This window comes from Myxine glutinosa, chromosome 1, assembly GCF_964187855.1.
Source record: "Myxine glutinosa chromosome 1, kmMyxGlut1.1, whole genome shotgun sequence".
Lineage (NCBI taxonomy): Eukaryota > Metazoa > Chordata > Myxini > Myxiniformes > Myxinidae > Myxine > Myxine glutinosa.
The window spans coordinates 23,090,660-23,111,289 of NC_136261.1; the positions used below are offsets into that span (position 1 = coordinate 23,090,660).

At 44.3% G+C, this 20,630-nt stretch overlaps 1 protein-coding gene across 5 annotated transcripts in view; it reads left to right on the forward strand.

Moving 5' to 3' along the window:
* The window catches only part of AP3D1 (adaptor related protein complex 3 subunit delta 1), a 100,133-nt gene that overhangs the window by 45,172 nt on the left and 34,331 nt on the right, over positions 1–20,630 (forward strand). For 2 of the 5 annotated variants that reach the window (XM_068108314.2, XM_068108307.2), the window contains exons 15-24: positions 8–275; positions 2,403–2,548; positions 2,651–2,804; positions 3,884–3,955; positions 4,333–4,402; positions 11,164–11,366; positions 11,460–11,539; positions 11,782–11,932; positions 12,222–12,413; positions 17,984–18,043. In XM_068108314.2, coding sequence (XP_067964415.2) covers positions 8–275; positions 2,403–2,548; positions 2,651–2,804; positions 3,884–3,955; positions 4,333–4,402; positions 11,164–11,366; positions 11,460–11,539; positions 11,782–11,932; positions 12,222–12,413; positions 17,984–18,043 — 1,396 coding nt within the window. The remainder of the gene's footprint in view (positions 1–7; positions 276–2,402; positions 2,549–2,650; positions 2,805–3,883; positions 3,956–4,332; positions 4,403–11,163; positions 11,367–11,459; positions 11,540–11,781; positions 11,933–12,221; positions 12,414–17,983; positions 18,044–20,630) is intronic. The other 3 variants (XM_078767853.1, XM_068108324.2, XM_068108333.2) reach the window with 2 other exon arrangements.

The window sequence follows — 20,630 nt, forward strand, 5'->3', positions numbered from 1 at the left end:
TACACAGGCATCTACAGGATTCACGACGAGCATTAGAGGCCCTGTTACAACCTCGTGCCTGCAGCCTTCCCAGTACAACGCAGGCTGTGTACCTTCACAATTCTCTAAAGCTCTACGCTGGTCTTCTGTTGCGATCCAATGGGTGTAGTGAGGAAAAAGATGCTGACCAGCTGCCCGATACTCCACCGGCTGAGGAGATGGCTGATCCGAGCCAATTAATGCTCGATCGACTTTCAGCTTTTCTCCAGAGTGGGAACCTTGAGGTTCAAGAGAGGGTGAGTGATTATTGACCTGCAAACTGCTCTCCTTTTCATCATAGGTGATGCTTTTGACATTTTAATATGTGTGAAAAAAAAAAAGCTGAAACACAGTGGACTCTTGCCCATTCAAATTCAACAACTTGAAAAGGGGAAGGTGTGTAGACCACTCTAACCTAAGATTATATGATTTATTCACCGACAAACAATTTCTTGATAAACTAGAACGGCACTCGGTAATGGGTATAACTCCACCAGGCCGAGCGGTTTACGTTTGTATCCCACTGGATCTGCATCCGGACCTAAACTAAAATAGAATCAGCTCGTTCTTGTCACCTACCCAACTCATCTACCAAGTTTTGTCATAACCTGTTCATGACTTTTTGAAATGTCCTGCTACATATCGGTTTTGGCCCCATCTCTCAATGCTGATCTTCACGAAAATCGTTCGTCCTTGTCACCCAACCAACCTGTCCACCAAGTTTCATCAGAATCCATCCACAATTTTGAGATATCCTGCTCAGAGAGGCCGACTTGCAAATACGAGACAGAGGAAAATGAATTAATAAAATAACTGTCCCATCGTGTAGTGTTCTGTGGGGTGCGGCCTTAACTGTCAGTAGTCGTGTCCGCCGTCAAACGCGACTCCGAGCTCCGGCGTGAAGATACCCTCCGTCCGCTTCGCCCACGCTCTGCCAGGCCACAAGCCAACTCGCTAGCCCCAGCCTCGTCCGCTGCACGGCACGCCTCGCTCCAAGTCCAAACTCCTCGTCGGTCGCACACAAGGTCCGTTCGCTCACAGCACTGAAAGCACCGCTCCAAGCTCCGAGCACCAAGCACCTCACACCGCACCAAGCACCTCACACCGTACCAACGCAGGGCTAGCGATCTCCACGCGAAGCCGATCTCCAACACGAGGCACGAAGAGAGACAGGAACGGAGAGAGCATGGGAGGAAGGAAGGAAACGAATCAGCCCAGGCCAGCAGAGAAGAGTGCAATTCCAGCGAGCCGGCAGTTTTACTGCTCGCCCTGTGATGTCAGGCCTTGCTTTTTCCAACCAGCGCTGCGACCCTCGTCTTCTAGAACGTTCACACTCGCTGGCTTTCTTCCATTTGTCGAGTGCCTCCCGCTCCAACCAATCACCCGTTCCCTGGGCGTGGCTATAGCCTGCCACGAGGCTGGTTGCTAGGCCAGCTGGTGGTGTGGCTGGCTGCGGCCCCATCGGCGGTGCCCCGGTCTGGCTTCCTGCCCGTTTTCCAAAGTCATTGTGGTAAGGGAGGGGAATTATTTAATGTGTACCAAGGACCTATCTAAGTGTTTAAATGAGTGCGTTGCCATAGGGGACACAGGTTTGGCGACAGAGGGGACGACGAACAAAGGAATCTTATCCATAATCCCTGCACTATTTAGCACGCCCTGCTCCCTCGTGGCGGGGACACCAATACAGCTTATACCGACATACCAGGCTAAACATAGAACGTATTACAGGTAGATTCCCTGTCACGACAGTCGAGTGCCTACCTATACAGATCTACCTGGCTCTCGATATTCCTTTACCCCCCGACATAACAATATGTTAATGATGATGTCATCGGTGCCTCCATTATGACGTCATAATTCGACAAGTACAAAACTTCATCCTATCAAGATGAAATTTCTTGAGCGTCATGCAGGCATAAATTGGTGAAGAAAAAAAATAATGATGACGTCATCGGTCACGTTGTTCGGCCGCCATATTTGTTTTAACACAAAAGCCTTAAAACCACTGAAAATACATCCTGGCGAGGGTTTGCAATCTCTGATTGCTCTTTCTTGTTGTGAGCGTGTATCACCCTCACTTCTGCATTTAAATGCTGCTTGGAGTCAAGTTTGATGGACATGTTGGCCAATTTTGGGCCACGGTCTATACACATATTGAATCAACAACAGCATCCACATGTTGAATCAAACGCTTTTCATTGGAGGAAATGAGGGCTAAAGATTGCTCCCCCACACAAAATATAGATATTTTGCCCTCCTCAAATTAACTCCCCAACTCCCTCGATCCTATTATTTTGTTTTACAATGGAAGAATGCATCAGTTTTTGAGCTTTTGCCACTTACTTCTTGTATCCATTGCCATACAATTGTTTTGCACTTCCCAGGCATCTTGCGCGCTCCAGCTCGTACGCTACGTTCAGAAGCTGCGTGCACGCGAACCCAGCATTGTGAATGAGGTGCATTCCCTCTTCCTTGGCGAACTCAATCCGGTTGCCCCAAAAGCTCAGCGCAAGGTTCCAATCCCCGAAGGGTGAGAGACATCCGATCAGCTTGCCCCTTAATCCTCCAAAGTTTGGTGTTCATCCTCACAATGTTGTAGCCTGGATGTTTATGTTATGCTATGCTGATTTAGGTTGGACTTGGATGCTTGGATCAACGAGCCGCTGGGTGAGAGCTCATCTGAGGAAGAGGCTGAGAGCACGTGGCCATGTCAGTCTTTGGCTGGATTGGACACCCGGTCGACCATGACTCTGAGAGTTGAGCCGAAACCTGAGGAGATTGCTAAGGTGTGTTGCACATCTCGTTAGGTAGTTCACATCTTCCTTAGTAATGTGCAGGGCTTCATATTTGCATTTTTCTTTGTTTTATTGAATTCCAGTTTTTGTTTTGCATGTCTTTTTACCCTGTGTTCACGAAGCAAAAAGTGGGGTTAAGCGACCGTGTGCATATGTACTTACGTATGTCGTATGTGTCTGCATTTTAAAAGTTCATTTTCTTGGCAACTTGTGTTGGTCTGATTGCCAGGAAATTTTCACCATAGTATGCGTCTACTCGTGTATATTCTTTTTCGTGATAATTATGACACCATAGGTCACGTGGTATTGGCGCCATCTTGTTTAAATTCATTTCATCATTTTCTTGGCAACCTTTGGTGCGATTGGCACTAGATTTTCACCACAGCATGTCTACTCATGCAGGATTTTTAGTGATAACTATGATGTCATAGTTCACGTGGTACGGGTGTCATCTTGGAAAAACCGAAAAACTTTTGACCTCTATCTCTGACACTGCTCCATGGAATTTTTTTTTAAGCATAGCACATTGTAAAGATCTCCACAGGGAGAATAAGTGTCGTTAACGATGATGTCATTAGTGCCTTCATTATAATGTCATAATTTAAGTACAATGCTTAGTCCGATAATTTAGAAATTTCTTGAGCGTGATCTACACAATGATTATATTGGAGAATGTAAATTTATGATATCATCAGTCACATGGTCTGGCAGCCATATTGGATCAAAGAAAAAACAAAAAAACAAAAACCAGAAGAGTTAGCCTGCGTCAAGTCGACTGCTGTGTAAGTCTTTTATCCCTGTTTTCAAAACGATTAAGACTGGAGGCTTCTTTTTTCATTTTAAGTTTGAGTTGATTGTGATTTTTGGTAAAAGGGAGAAATGCTTGCTTTTCTGCCTCCCTCCCATCCCTCTAATATAATTCTGTCTTTTCTTCAGAATATTTTTTATGAGTCAAAAGTTCCATTTAATATAAAAAACGATCTGCTCCCTTTGTACTTTCAAAGTGCAAACCTCGGCATGTGACCTAACTATTTGTGTTTTGCCATTTTACCTGATTTGTTTTCGGACAGATGCGGGAAATACGCAAGAAGGAGCAGGAGAACAATCCGTACTACATTAAGAGCTCTCCTTCCAGGCGCAAGGCACTTTGCACGACTTGCTCATCTACGCACTGCCTGTTTTCTGTCATTAAACGTTTGAGATGCTTATTTATCCTCATACATGTGCTGTGCTCATCTAGTGGTAGTAACTAACATTTCAAACCATTGGAAAAAGGAATCGAATAAAACATTTTTCAACACAAGTTTTCACTTAACAAGTTTAACAGCAGAGAGGATTTCCCTTTAATCACATTTAGTGTTGTCCGCGATGCAAACTTGTTCAGTTTGTTATTTCGTGCACCATTCTTATTCATAACCCATTATAGCTCTTAGATTATTTGTGAATGTGGAACATTTCTCTACTTTGCACAATCGCAGAATTTATCATCCGTGTTTTGTTTTTTTCTACTTGTTACCAGGATCCATTGCCAGGTGTGGATCACATTCCTGTTGTCCAAATAGACCTGACTGTGCCCCTGAAAGTGCCAGGTAAGTCGGCAAGCAAAACATGCAAGTTTTGGTTGGGTGTGATCTGACTTTCTGGTTTTTTTTATTTGCAAAATCAAAGATTAGCAAGTATATTGGTTCATCTGATTGACTTGAAATTTGATTGGAATTTGAATATTGGGTCACTGAATTGATTCACCAATCAAAAGTTAGAAGGCTATTGTTTTTGACGTCAAAAAGTCAAAAAGTCATTTACATCTGATTGACTTGAAGTTTGAAAGAGGTTTGCATTTTGGGTCACTGAAGCCTATTGTTTGAGGTCAAAAGGTCATGGTCACATAAGATCATCAATTTCCTTCCTATTATAAAATTCAAACAGGGTTTTTACATTGGATCACTGAATTGGTTCAACAAATATAATGATTGCTTTAGCTGTTTTTCTTTCTTGTGCTAACGGTTCATTGTGAATACATGCACCAGGTGCGCTTGTGCTAATGCGAATAAGCTGGTTCATTGTGACTCGGCCTTGTATGATTCACCCTCTTTCTTTCTAAAGGTGTTTGTCAATGCAAACTTTATTGATTGAAATACATGGTAGAAAGCAAACAGATTTGATTACACACTTGTAGACATTGATAGTTATTAAATGAATACTGAGGATCCAATTCCAGGAATTGCAACTCTGGAATGCAAATGTAAGTGCAAGTAATTGGTGCATGTACAGACAATTATGGTTTTGCATGAAAGGTGTTTTTAAAATGCGTTAATTTTTCTCATGGAGGAGCTTGCACAAGACAGTTATTTTGGGGTAAATCACAAAACATTCAAAGGAAGATTGAAGACTGAAATACACAAACCTAAGAGCTTCTAAAGAGCATGTCAAAGGATGTAACTCATCCGTCGCTTGACTGTGGACTCGACTTGCACCTTCAAAACCAGTTTTAAAGCTAGCATTTTCTGAAGAAGTCTTCTTTTTGATGACCTTGATATAATTAATGAGCATGACTTACAAACTGCCACATTGGCTCATTAAAGGCCCAAGAACACTGATCCTTCATTGGGGGAGTCATGACATCAGGGAGGTGATCATAAGGCATGCTTACTAGGCAGAGCTTGCGTGATGTATTAAATACAAATTGCTCCTCCATAACTTTTTTTTATTTAAAAAAATACAAGATCGAGGCTCGTGAAAGAGCAAACATTCATCACACAAAAAGTCAAACCGACACATAAAACACAAAATAAGGGGAGCGGTAGACAAGATGGGGAGAGGGGGAAGGACACAAACATAAGATTTGAGAGCAGGGACATCGAGAGAAATGTGGGAGGGTGAGGGCTTGGGGGGAGGTGGGAGAGGTGTAAAACATATGGACACTGCAAGGACTTCTAGGAAAGAAGTTGGAATTTCAAAAAAGTGTATCTGGGGTAAATTAGCGGGGGTAGAAAAGATCAAGGTTTTGGATGGGGGAAGATAAGAGATGGTGGTGAACAGCTGTTTTAAAGACCTGGTGGGAGGAGTGGGATTGAAGGGAGTGGGGGAGTTTGTTCCAGAAGCGGGAGAAAAGGGGAATGAAAGAGTGAAGGTGAGCAGAGAGCCTAGATTTTGGCAGTTTAACCATAAGAGGGTTGCTGGCAGATCTTGTGCGACCTGCAGGAATATTTGGGGGACAGAGCACAGAGAGAGCTGGGGGAGCAAGGCCGGAGAGGAGTCTGTAGAAGACAGAAAGAACACCAACCTGCCTGCGGTGAGTGAGTGAAAGGCCCTCAGAGATAGCTTCATCGCAGGAGATTCCAATGATTCTGAAAGCTTTGGTTTCAACAGCGTGAAGCCGAGCTAGGTGTGAGGCAGGAGCACCGGCCCAGAGGGGGGAACATTATGCCATTGAGCTGCGGATGAAAGCCTTGTATGTGGTGAGGAGCTCAGGTGTGCCAAGGAAAGGAGCTCAGGTGTGCCAAGGAAGGAATTCGCATGACGGAGGATGCCCTGTCGGCGACTGGCTTTGGAGGCCAGCTTGGAAATGTGGTTTTCTCAAGAAAGATCATGGCAGATAGTGAGACCCAAAAGCTTGAGTGACAGAACTTCTTGGAGAGGATTGTTGAGAAAGTGGATGGGAGGGTTTTCCAGTCGGTCTTTTCGGAGAGATATAGTAAGAGTGTGAGATTTGTCAGGATTGAAAGACATGTTCCATTTGTTTGACCAGTCTGTGATTTTGTCCAGGTCTGCAGAGAGTGAGGAGGCTGCAGACTGCCGATCTGAGGGATGAGGAATGGAGCGGCAGAGAGTGGAGTCATCAGCAAAGAGATAGAGAGGATTTTCCAGAGAGTCAGAGAGATCATTAATGAGGACCAGAAATAGCACAGGGCCCAGAAAACTACCTTGTGGAACTCCAGCCAGAACAGGAAGGGGAGATGATAGAAATCCATTCAGGGCCATATGTTGATTACGACCAGAGAGGAAGTCCGCAAGCCATGAGTGGAGATTTCCATGGATACCATAGGAGGAGAGTTTGGTGAGCAGACCTGGGTGCCAGACCGTATCGGAGGCACGTGATATGTCAAGGGAGACAGCTGTGATTTCCTGTTTGGCATTGATGACCTCCATCCATTGTTGAGACAGCAGAAGCAACATGTCCAGAGAAGAATGACCTGGTCTGAATCCAAATTGATGATCAGAGATCAAGCTATTGGAGAAGAGGAAGGATTTGATATCCGAAGCAATGACGGATTCCATGACTTTGCTGATAATTGGGAGAAGGCTAATTGGTCTGTAGTTGCAAGGATCTGTTTTTGCACATTTTTTGTGTAAAGCGCTAATGTTTCCTCATTTCCAAGATGCTGGCAGATGACCTTGAGCAAAAGAAAGGGTGAAACGAACAGAGAGAGGGTGAGAAAGAGCGGCAGAGCAGGATTTTAGGACCCGTGGGCTGATGCCGTCTGGTCCAGTTGCAGAATCAGAGTTGAGGTTTGACAAAAACTTCTCCACCTTGTTAGGAGAGAAGAACACAGTCCAGGAGCAGGTGGGTTCGACTGTGTAAGGTGGGAACAGAGAGAGATGGGTTTGGGACACAAGATTTTGAGGCAAACACAGAGTTGAGGCATTCGGCTTTGTCACGTGCGGTGTCAACTGTGTCGCCATTTGAGGTAAGGGAGGGGATGGAGGGGGAACAAACACCAGAAACGGATTTGACCAGACGCCACCAGGATTTGGAGGAAGGAGACAGGTTTGAGAGTTCATTCTTGAGTGTGGAGAGATAGTGCTTCCTGGCACTCCTGAGGGTAGACAGTGTAGACACACACTTGTTCCGAGCTTGGTGGAAGGAACTGAGATTGCCTTCAGTTGGATTTGCCTTCGAAGAGGCAAAGGCAAGTTGTTTCAGGGCAACTGCCTCACCACAAGACTCAGTGTACCATGGACGGGAGGAAGGGTAAGAAAACTGAAGACGAGATGGGATAAATTTGTGCATGAGAGAGAGCAGTTTGCTTTGGAATAATTCCCAGGAAGAATTGATGTTAGAGGCAGTAGAGATGGGAGACCAGTCCAGTTGATTGATGGCTGCTTGCAGACCGTGCCAGTCAGCCTGAGTGAAATGCCAGACTCGTCGGCGCTGAGGAGGCTCTCTGAGAATGGTCAGAGAGATGTCCACTTTAACAAGCACATGATCAGAAGAACCGATTGGAGCAGAAGAAGAGCAACAGACATTTGCAGGGAAGTTTGTCATAACCAAGTCTAGAAGAGAAGATACTCCATTGACTGAGATCCGGGTCGGGAAATTGACGGATTGTGTCAGTCCCAATGAGTCGCAGAAGTCCTTTGCAGAGGTGCCATGCCTGGTGAGAGAGGAACCCACACACAGCCTGCTGGCATGATGACAGTTGAAGTCGCCACATATGAGGAAGAGAGAGTTTCCTTTTTAATACTTTTAGGCTCGTGAAAGAGCTGACAACCACGAGGGAAAGACAGCACAGGGGGAAACATTCATTAAAACACATTCAACAAAAAGACATCCAGGAACACAGCACAAGGGGACCGCGAGGGAAAGACAGTACAGGGGGAAACATTCATTAAAACACATTCAACAAAAAAACATCCAGGAACACAGCACAGGGGGACCGCGAGGGAAAGACAGCACAGGGGGAAACATTCATTAAAACACATTCAACAAAAAAACATCCAGGAACACAGTACAGGGGGACCGCGAGGGAAAGACAGTACAGGGGGAAACATTCATTAAAACACATTCAACAAAAAAACATCCAGGAACACAGCACAGGGGGACCATGAGGGAAAGACAGTACAGGGGGAAACATTCATTAAAACACATTCAACAAAAAAACATCCAGGAACACAGCACAGGGGGACTGCGAGGGAAAGACAGTACAGGGGGAAACATTCATTAAAACACATTCAACAAAAAAACATCCAGGAACACAGCACAGGGGGACCGCGAGGGAAAGACAGTACAGGGGGAAACGTTCATTAAAACACATTCAACAAAAAAACATCCAGGAACACAGCACAGGGGGACCACGAGGGAAAGACAGTGCAGGGGGAAACATTCATTAAAACACATTCAACAAAAAACATCCAGGAATACAGTACAGGGGGACAGCGAGGGAAAGACAGTACAGGGGGAAACGTTCATTAAAATACATTCAACAAAAAAACATCCAGGAACACAGCACAGGGGGACCGCGAGGGAAAGACAGTACAGGGGGACCGCGAGGGAAAGACAGTACAGGGGGAAACATTCATTAAAACACATTCAACAAAAAAACATCCAGGAACACAGTACAGGGGGACCGCGAGGGAAAGACAGTACAGGGGGAAACATTCATTAAAACACATTCAACAAAAAGACATCCAGGAACACAGCACAGGGCGACCGCAAGGGAAAGACAGTACAGGGGGAAACGACATTTTATCAATGAGTTGATAGATATCAATGAGTGATATCAATGAGTTTGAATGAGTTGATAGAAGTTGGTCCATGTTCTCAGACAGCGAAATGCAAATGGAGCCATCACTGTTTGGAGGACGGTACAGAACACATATATGAACAAAAGGTGGGAGTGGAGAGGAAGCCGTAGCCAGAGGTACTCCTGGGGGTGGGGTGGAGAGAGGGCAGTTCAAGGAGAGTGAGGAAGAGTTTTTGATAAAGATAGCAACCCCACCACCAGGACGAGGCTCAGTTCTATCATACAGGAGGAGGGAGTAACCAGGAAGAGATATTAAAGGACCAGAGACATCTTGAAGGAGGAAAGTTTCTGTTAAGGAGATCAAGTCTGGATTGTCAGAAGCAACCTGAATGGAGAGATCAATCAGGTTTGAGCGAAGGCCCCGGTTGTTTGAGGCCCATACCGTTAATGAGGAGAGAGGGGGAGCATCGGGTGCAGGACAGGGGAGGGAAGGGGTAGGGTCAGATGAAGGATGAGAGGGGGAGGTAGGGAGAGCAGATGATAGTGTGTCAGAGATTACAGAAGAGTTACAAGAAAGGGAAGGATGAGCAGGATGAAAGGTTTGATGGTGATGGGATGAGGTACAGTGAGGGGTTGTTTGAGGGGGGGGGGGGGCAGAGGAAAGTAGAAGGTTGGGGGAGGTGGAGGTATGAGATAGAAGGGAGACGAAGTGGGGAGGAGGCAGCTTTGAGGAGGAGGGGGGAGGGGTGAGAATTGGAGAGGGATGGTCGTGGGGGAGATTTGAAGGGGAGGGGTTGGGGGGAGTTTTGAAGGGGAGGGGCAAGGGGGGAGTTTAGGAGGGGAGGGCAAGGGGGGAGTTTAGGAGGGGAGGGCAAGGGGGGAGTTTGGGAGGGGAGGGGCAAGGGGGGGAGATTTGGAAGGGAGGGGCAAGGGGGGAGTTTAGAAAGTGGATGATTAATGAAAGATGAACATTTATAACAAATTGGGTTTATTATGATTTTCAAGTTAGCGATCCGTTTGAGAACGATGGAGGAGGGGTGGAATGAATGTGAATTTGGAGCATGTAGTGAGGAAGAATTGTAAGAGATTGAATTTTTTTTTGAAGTGGAATGAATTGAAGAGGAAATTGAAAAAAGCTTTTTAAATCGGAAGAAAAACAGCGTGTTGTAATATACCACTGAATAAAACACTGCAGGGGAAAGTTTAAACATATTTAAACAGAACCGTGAAGAACAATCTTGTATTCACAAAAATACCAACGGGGAGAGGGCCAAGAGGGACAACCACGAGTTACATGAACAGGGCAAAAGGTGGAAGGCAAGGGGATAATGGGGGCGGGGCGAGACAGCGCATGTGGACAGAAGCACACGGTGGGACAACAACACACGTGGAGAAAGCGAAATAAATGTTGTTGTTTTTGTTTGTTTTTTTGGGGGGTGGGGGGGGGGGGGTTAAAACGTTAGACAAAGAGTAGATGTTCGGGGAAGTTCGGGGGAGAAGGGAAAAATCTAAGAACCAAGCAAAAACAGCGAAGGAAGGAACTTAAGTGAACAAACTTCGATGGGGGAAGCCCCAGGCTGCAAGGCCGCACTCGGGGCAAACAAACGATTAATTTATGAAAGATTAACACCGAGAATCTTCCTAGGGACACACTATAGGTACACACACCAAAAGATAAATACAGTTTCGACAAAAATACAATTGTGAACAATTACTTAACTTCGAAAACGTGGAGAATGTGTACAGTTTCGAAAAACCGTGCCGTCGCCGGCAAGATCTTGCGAGATCTGAGATCTCGTGCGAGATCCGAGAACTTGAGCGGTGATGCAAGAATTATCAGCATTCAAAAGACTTTGATAATTGTTGAATGTCATTTGCACACGCAGGCTTACCAAAGTCTGACCAGTACATCAAGCTTGAGGAGGAGAGGCGCAGGAAGCAGCATGAAGAGAAGAAGAAGAAAGCGGTAAAAAGGAAAGAGAAAGATAGACGGCATGGTCGACGGCGGAAAGAAGCTCCTCATTCGGAGAGTGATGAGGATATCGCACCCGTACACACCGTTGACATCTTGACTGAGGAGATGCCAGAGGTTTGTCTTTGTAAAACTACTACGTAGATAATTGCTAAATTGGGCATCTATTTTCTTCACTTACCATTGTCCAACGCTGCACATGTGTGACAGAATGCACTGCCCAGCGATGAGGAAGATAAGTCGTTTGACCCTAATGACCCTTACAAGGCCTTGGACATTGATTTGGACATGTAAGTTCAAATATGGTTCGTGGAGTGTTGCAAAAATGAAGCTTATGCTTTCTGTAATTGATGATTACTTTATTTTGTGAACTTTTCAGTTGGCATTTAAGCTTGAATAAATTTTCTGGTTTTCATTTTGAGGTCATCCCTCCTTTTGTGTAGAAGTGCATTTTTTGTGATTTGTGTAACAACATTTACTCCTGCCCTAACATACTTCTGCAAGTTTTATGCCAATATGATTTCTCTCTCAGGCCGGTTGAAAAACCTGCACCTTCAGTTAAGAAGCCTGAACAACTTGGTGAGACACAGAAAAATGTGTTGCCTGAAGAACTGGTTAAAGTCAGCAAGAAGGTGAAAAAGGAGAAAAAGGATAAAGAGAAGAAAAAGAAAGTCAAAGTAAAGGTCGGCGATCCTTTATTTTGACGTTTTGATCACCTTGACGTAATATTGCTCTGACCGATGTAGTTGTCGCTTCAGTACTAGATGGAATCTCATTTAAACTAAAGATATTAGTTAATTTTTTCAGGAATAACGAATTGTATTTTGCCCAAAATTACAATCGTTTGAGGTAGCAAATATGATGCTTTGCTGTTTTTGAAAAGGTTGATACATCGGCTGCGGTGCCAGGATGAAGCATTGCTGATATTGCATTTCTCCATTGTTGCTTGCTTTACATCTCTTTTTTCTGCAGAAAAGCAAAGGCAAGTCATGGGAAACGAGGGCACCTGTGCTGAGAGAGGAATCTGTGAAGGAGGAAGAAGAGGAAGATGAAGTTATGGAGGAATTGGTAGAAGGCACTGTGGGCAATGGAATAATGGCTGCTCAAAGCATGACTTCACCAACTTTGGATGGAGAGGACCCACCACAGGCAAAAGAGGTTGACGTAAGCATCATTTAATTTTACGATAAACAAGTCGGGAGACGACGATGGTTCACGAGCGAGCGGTATTCAATGACAAAGGACGGACTATAACCGAAACAGGCCCGGACAGGCCCGGACAGGCCAGGTCCGGAAATGTCAAAACGAAGGTTACCGACCTTGAAATGAGATAGAAAATAATGTATAATCAGTTATGAGGTTAGTTAGCTACACAATACCGAAAATTCGGTTCGATTCCGACAACTTTGAAACTTTTACTTTTGTGACCTTCTAAGGTCGAAGATTCTGAAATTTGTTGGAAAACTTGTATTTCATGATGTATGTGATAATATAAGATCATGTACGACATTTCACCCTTTCATTAAGCGAACAATCTAATTACACCATAAAAAAATAGACTTTTCTAAATTTCGTGACCTTGTGACCTTGGGGCGAAAATGAAAAATCGAGCTCCTTGGGGCTAGACACATGACATTGGCCTAACCCAATACCGAAACCCCTGTCAGATTCCACCAACTCCCTCGGAGAAGATGTAGCTTGAACTCGATTACCCCCTAAAAGGACATCTTTTTCGGGCGTCGCTCCACCCACAATGGGCGCAATCCGCCCACTCGAGGCAGGACACAACTAGATCATGATATCAACGTCCCACCCAAGTTTCATCAAGATCGGATGATATCATCGGGTAGTTATGCTGCCGACAGACAGACACACAGACAGACACACACCCATGACGAATATAGGGGTCACTGTTTGATAACTCGTGAACCAATAATTGGTGAAGTGTCTGTTTGTTTATGGGTTTGCTTGTTGTATACAGAGTCGGGCCTCATGGAGGATCGAGAAGACACAATAGACAATGACGTAACCGAAAGATAAGAACTGTAGAACAGTAGAATGGAGTGTGGGAGGATGTTGGGGGTATGGGGAGAGGGGGGGAGGGGGGAGGAGGACACAACAATAGCAGAATAGAGGGAGGCTTGCAGGAATAAAGGACATGAAGAGGACACAGGTGAATGGGAGCAGAGGAACTAATGAGCGGAGGTGAGTAAGTACCCTGTAGAAACCTGGTTTGGAGGTGCAGGGGGGAAATGAGATGGAGCACGCAAAAGACAGAGGGTGAAAGATCGGTAAGGAGGCAGGAGGCAGGAGACAATGGAGAATCCACCGACTTGTCTGCGATTGAAAGTAATGGGCCCAGAGATTCAGCATTGTCGTGGGGAGATACCAATCATTTTGAAGACGTTGGTTTCCACGGCATCAGGCTGAGCAATGTGTGAGGCCGCGGTGCCAGCACTCAGGGTCCTAACCAAGCTGAGAAGAGTAGTACTCCATCGGAGCAGAATAGCAGTGCCCCTTTGTATGCATTCCTAAACCGCTGGATGGAATGAGGTGAAAACTGCTGGTTGTACTGGTAAGTTTTTATTATTATAATTTTTATGACATGATTAAATTTCATATCCCCCAGGGTTCAGGGTAGGGTGAGCATGCAAATGCTCTATGTAAGTATGTATCGCATCGCACAGCTCCTGGTGAGGATATCACATCTCATATTAAAATATGCCAATTCTCTGCATCAAAACCATAGACATCAAGGTAGTGGGAAACTATCGTACTATGATATCATTACCTGTGTGTTTGTTTTACTAACATGTTTGTTGGGGGTTGAGGGGATGGTTCCTTCTACCTTTGACCTGACCCTGGGTACTGCCAACACTTATGCAAAATTTAGTGGAGATCGGGTCAGCCCTGTTTTTTTTCTATGATTTTTAGATGTACATACATACAGGAAATTGCCTTATTTATTTAATATAATAGGATTCATCATTAGAATTCAGCTTCACCTTGGTACGCATCAGCCATGCTTGAATGTCATCGAGGCATTTAGAGAGACGAAAGTGAGCACACGCAGCGTCACCAAGTGTCTGATCAGGGCAAACATTGCATATAACTGAATCCCTCAGCATGTCCTCAGCATTATCTTTAATGAGCAGTTCCAATCAAAGCTCCATACAGCTGTTGAGATTCGAGAAATCTATATGAATTTTTTTACAAGGGTTATCGATGCATTGAATAACGATGCCAATTCTATCGTGTGCTGCAGTCGCAAAATCAAGGTTTATGGATACACGGTATGAAATTGATTTTGTAAACTTTGACATAAACACAAGCCATATATACAATAATAATGCAACTTTTAAAAGGAGATTTGAGGGAATTTCTGTGCTGCAAGTGGTAACGGAATCTTGAAGTACCAAAGGTGATTTGGAAAATGGTGTGGTGAATAAGTGGTGTATCACCTCTTTGTTACATGCAAGATTTGATGTACTTCTCATCACATATGGAGCAGAAACTGGAGTTCCACTCCCTTTAGGTGACTTTTTTTTTCTGGAAGACTTTTTATTGGCAAAAAACAAGGCAAGTGAGGTCACTTTCCACAAGCAAGATAAATTTGACATTGGGTGTAGTAGGGCAACAATTGGATACAAGCAGCAAGGGAATAAACGAATCGGAAAGGAGGAGAGAGGGAGAAGGGGATGAAACATTGAAACCAGCAATTAAAGGGGTTGAGTTAATAAAGGTTAATGGGGGTAATAAAGATCATGGGTCAGGGTGGGGGATGACACAGGGTGGCAGTGCACTGCCTTCTTGAACTGTTGGAGGAATGAGTGGGAAATAATGGCCACTGGAATGCAAATTTGCTTGCTTTTCTTTCAGACAGTTCTCTGGTCTTCACGTTGGTTTATGCCGACTGACTCCAAAGGCAGACCCCAAGGCAGACCCCCAAGGCAGACCCCCAAAGCAGACCCCCAAGGCAGACCCCCAAAGCTGACCCCCAAAGCAGACTCCCAAAGCAGACTCCCAAAGCAGACTCCCAAAGCAGACTCCCAAAGCAGACTCCCAAAGCAGACTCCCAAAGCAGACTCCCAAAGCAGACTCCCAAAGCAGACTCCCAAAGCAGACTCCCAAAGCAGACTCCCAAAGCAGACTCCCAAAGCAGACGCAAAGGCTAAAACCAAGACTAGACATTCACAGCTGTTTTATAAAGACTTGGCATTTAATATGGAATATTTTTTTGTGGGGGTGAACTTACTTTTCAAGATGACTTACAACCAAAAGTTCATTGGAATTATGTTGAAATTATTCTTGATTTTGTTAATGTGACCTTTAAAAGATACAAAAACCACATTTGACATTTCGAAGTAAATAAATTGATCCTTGAAAGTGATGTAAACTGATATCGAACTCAATTCACGGACAGTACTGTGTTAAACTTCTGTACGTTTTCCAGAAGCATCTCTTTATTTTGCACATTAGCCCAATTTTTTTTAAACAAAAACAAAAGTTAAATTACGACTGGGATTACGGACAGTAAAATTACAGTTCAGTACTGCGTGTAACCCCCACGAGCATTCAGGAGAGCACGTACATGTTGAGGCATGCTGTTCACAAGATTTGCCAACGTTTGGACAGGAATTGCTTGCCATGCAGCGACAATAACCTGCTGCAATTCACGCACATAGGCAGGCTGCTGGCCCAAGTTGTCGATTTGACGCTTTAATTCTGCCCACAAGTTCTCTATCGGATTCATATCCGGGGACATGGCAGGCCACTCCATATGCTCTACACCACGGTCAGTAAGAAAGTGTTAGATCATGCGAGCACGATGAGGCCGTGCATTGTCATCTTGGAATACAAAGTTTCCTCGAAAGGCTGCACAAGCAAATGGAAGCAATGTTTCTTCCAGAATGGCCCTGTACTTGAACTGGTTCAGGTTTCCATTCAGAACAACCAGGTCAGTTTTGCCCCCTGCATGAAAAGCAGCCCAAACGGTCACCTCACCACCTCCAACTTGGACTCTTGGCACTATACAATCTTCGTTGTAGGCTTCATGCACTTGTCTGCGCACTTGGTCGTGGCCATCTTGACGATAGACCAGAAATCTGGACTCATCACTGAAGATCACGTGATGCCATTGTCCTGGCTGCCATTCACGGTGCTCTCTGGCCCACTGCAATCGGCGCTAGCGGTGTTGTCTGGTCAGGCGTGGCTTTCTCAGGGGATGCCTGGCACGATAGCCTGCTTGAACCAGTCGTTGGTTGACTAGCCTTCTGGATACAGGCACATTTGTCAGTTGCTGCCACTCAGCCCTAAGCCGATTAGCTGACTTGTTACGGCCATTGCGGACTAACCGGTGCAGCTGGCGATCATCCCTCCTTGTGGTTCTGTGTGGATGTCCTGGCCTCAGTATTGAAGTAGGGACACCCCTCCGAGCATTTCGTTTCAGGATCTTTGACACCTGACCTTGAGTGATGCCATACTGCCGAGCAATAGCACGCTGTTCCATGCCGGAATTTCGTAAAGCCACCACTCCACGACAAACAGCATTGTCGAGTTGACGGACCATCTCCAGAGGAAGCGGCAATAACTTTTGTAGATGTGCAGCAGTTGTTTTCCACTAATACAGAACAACCCTTATATACCCGATTGTGAAGCCCATCGTCAAATGTACCTGTCCGTACATTTTGTCACGCCACCTGTGATATAATCTTGTTATTGACTTCTTGCTGCGACAGTCAATCAGTGACATATTTTTGTTTTAACAAAGAAATCACTGAAGCGTAAAATGAACTCCCCAGATTGATATACTGAGTTCAGAAAGTAAACCCAAGTCAAGAAACAAAAAATATTCCATATTAAATGTGAAGTCTGTATGTGAATGATCAATGCAACATGAACCACAGAGTGCAGAGCAACAAGAAACACCTGTCAGTCCTTTGTTCCAATACTTATGCTTATCGAAAATGGATGGACTGAACATAAAAAGTGTTATTGTTCTACAATGGTAAACCATATAATATAAATAGCAAGAAATAAAAGCTGACCTTCTGAACTCTTGCCTCATATTCATCTTTGGATCTCAAATCCAAATTTATTGAGTATATAGCAATAATAACACATTTGACGTCACTGTTCCAATACTTATGGCGGGGCACTGTACCTGCATAGGACAGGTGTCTCGTTGCTGCCAAACGATACCAGAAGCACTGTCCATCAGAGTGCTGGTATTTACCATCCTTGTATTTATATGAGGAGCACCTTTTTCATAACACGTGCTTTCCATTTAGTCATTCGGAATACCTTTTTAAAATTGGAAACAAATGTACTCAGTTTAGGGCCAAAAGGTAGTGAAGTCCCTGTACTTCACTTTAGGGACTTCACCAATACTATTCTTAACTTGAATAAAAAAATCGTTGGTTTACATATTTTGGTGACAACGGTGAATAGCAGGGAATCCTGGGATTCACACAAATGTTGGCAAACGGTTGGTTTTCACCTTAAATTTGACTAATTAAAAAACAATCTCTGCTGAAGTATAGATAGGAGGATGTATGACCTCCTTTTGTTATTTGGAGGTTTGATGTGTTTATCACTGGCTTGTTCTTAAGTGATCTTTGTTTTAGTTTAGTTGCTTCCTCTCTTCTTTTATTGTTCTTACCTCTCGACGTTTCTTTTTCCTACCTCCTTAACCAACCCCACCCCTTCTTCCCCTCTTTGGCCAATCTCTGCAGCTCGATGACTTGTCATTCTGGCTTTCTGCCTCTGATGCCCCGCAACCCTCAAAATCTAAGGTCGGTCGGCTGTGTATTCGGCAGTCGCTCTCTCATCTCGCATCTCAACCATTTACTGTGCTTGTTTATACATATGGATGGTTCATATTTTAATTCCTTGAGCCGTTCATCTTATTCGGATCTTTTTTTAAGCAAAACATTCCTCAAAACTATTGCATGGATGAATTATCTTGTACCGTCATTCTTATTCCTTGAAAGGTCATTCACCTTGTTGAACTTTAATACATTTGGTTGACAATAATCTTGGCCAATCTGATTTGCATTGGTTGCATTTGCATTTGCATTTGGTTGAAAATTTCCTTTCGATTTTAGTCTCAGTCCGTCTTTGATAATCAGACAATGTCAGTCAGACAGGTGATAATCTGTGGCAGGAAATATATATATATTTTTTGTTACGGAATCGGGCGACGGCACTCCCCTTACCGAGGGGGGTTTAATCCCCTCGTCTTGTTAAGCTGGCCGTCTCCGTTCCTGGACCCACCCCGCTCCTTTGTGGGATAGGATTGGCCAAGCTGATTGGTCAAGGGATTCCCGGACACCTCCGCCAATCCCTCCACAAAGCAGGTGGATGGCCCCGCTCGAATCCCGGACAAGATGGTAATTGCCGAGCGGTTTAGCAATCCAGAATCCGAGCCGTTAGCAAAGGACTAACCCGATTCATAAGCGGTTCGGCCAAAATTGTGCCACAGGAACTCAATGGGGAAATCACTAAAGCGGTCGGATGAGAAAGAAAGCCAAGGTAAGGAGGAACAGGTATTTATTACTATTATTTACACAACCAAAGAAACCAAAGGAGAGAAAAAGAAACGAAAGTAATTTACAGAAGAAGAAGAAGACAGTGCAATCCTTATACAAGCTTACTTATTCCCAGGGACAAGACAAAACAGAACAAACTCACGTACACTAATGTCAGTGTACGTACACTAATGTTTGGCAGGGATGTCAGAAATTTATATCTGCACAGCTCGGCAGAACCAGTACAAGTTTACCTTTCGAAGATTATTCTAATATCCTTTGGCTTCCAGAACAGGAGAGTGTGCATGGTGTATGATTAGTATGATTTATATTAAATGGTGGAATAAACTATTGATGATTGCTTTGATAGCATTATTGTACCTATCTATCGATAAGAAGCTAAAGATCTGTTACTCGCTTCATCTTATTGAGGGATCAAATTGTTGGAGCAAACCTTGAAAATGAGATTGGGGAAAAATTAAGGGAAGTTGTGTATAGATGGAAACCAGTTTGGATTTATGAAAGGATTGTCTACAATTGATGCAATCTTCATTTTTAGACGGATCCAAGAGTAATATTTCGGGAGTAAAAAGAGGAAAGTGTATGATGTATTTATATTTGTATACAGAGTCGAGGATCATGGAAGAGCTAGAACGCAGAATGGATCAGCATGCAACAGCAGAAAGAGAAGGGGTAATGCCAACAGCATAGCTGAGGGAGAAAATGGACAGAGATGGGCAAGCAAGGAATGCAGGTAACGATGAGGGGTATGGGAGAACACAAGGAATGGACAAGATGGATACGGAAGCAACTAGAATGACACTCAGTAGAGAGCATACGTCCGCCAGGTGAACAGTTTACGTTTTGTATCTCAGAGTAGACCAGAAAATCACAATACAGAATCACATTTGATCAAAATCATCCGTCCACAGCTTTTTGAGAAATCCTGCTGTATTACGGTTTTGTCCCCATCTCCCAATGGTGAAGAATCACTTTAAATATTCTACTAGCTGGATCCGGATCTTCACCAAAATTGAATCGATTCTTCCTTGTCACACACACAACCTGTCCACCGAGTTTCGTCCAAATCCTTCCATAAATTTTTGAGATATCCTGCTATATGCTGGTTTTGGCCCTATCACTCAATGGTGAAGATTCACTTAAAATTTTAAATAATTCTCATATCCGAATCCATATTCAGATCTTCACCAAAATCAAATCGATTCATCCTTGTCACACACCTAACCTGTCCACCATGTTTCGTCCAAATTCGTCTACAACTTTTTGAGATATTTTGTTCACAAACCAACAAACAGACAGACAGACAGGGGTGAAAACGTAACCTCCATCCACCTTTGGTGGCGGAGGTAAAAATTGGGGGGTAGAGCGGGGTTTAGCTGCTGTGGAAAAGATGATGGTTTTTGCATTGGGGATGATCTGAGATCGTGGTGAACAGCTGTCTTGATGATCTAGACCCTAGAGGGAAGAATGAGATGGAATAGAATTTGGAAGTTGGTTCCGCAGGTGAGAAAAAAGTGGAACAAATGAGTGAAAATGAGCAGTGATTCTGGATTTTGGGAGTTTCTCGAGAAGGGGTTAAAGGTGGACTGCATGCTCCCTGCAGATACCTTGCGATTGGGGACAGGACCTTGGGAAGGAAGGATTGGGGACAAAGCACAGAGAGGGCATAGGGTGCAAAACTAGAAACGAGGTCAAAGGAAACAGATACCTTTCAGCAATGGCAAAGTAATAGGCCCATAGGTACAGCTTAATTGCAGGGGATTCCATTGATGTTGCAAGCCTAGGTTTTCACGGTGCCAAGTTAAGCAAGATGTGAGGCAGAGGAGCCAGC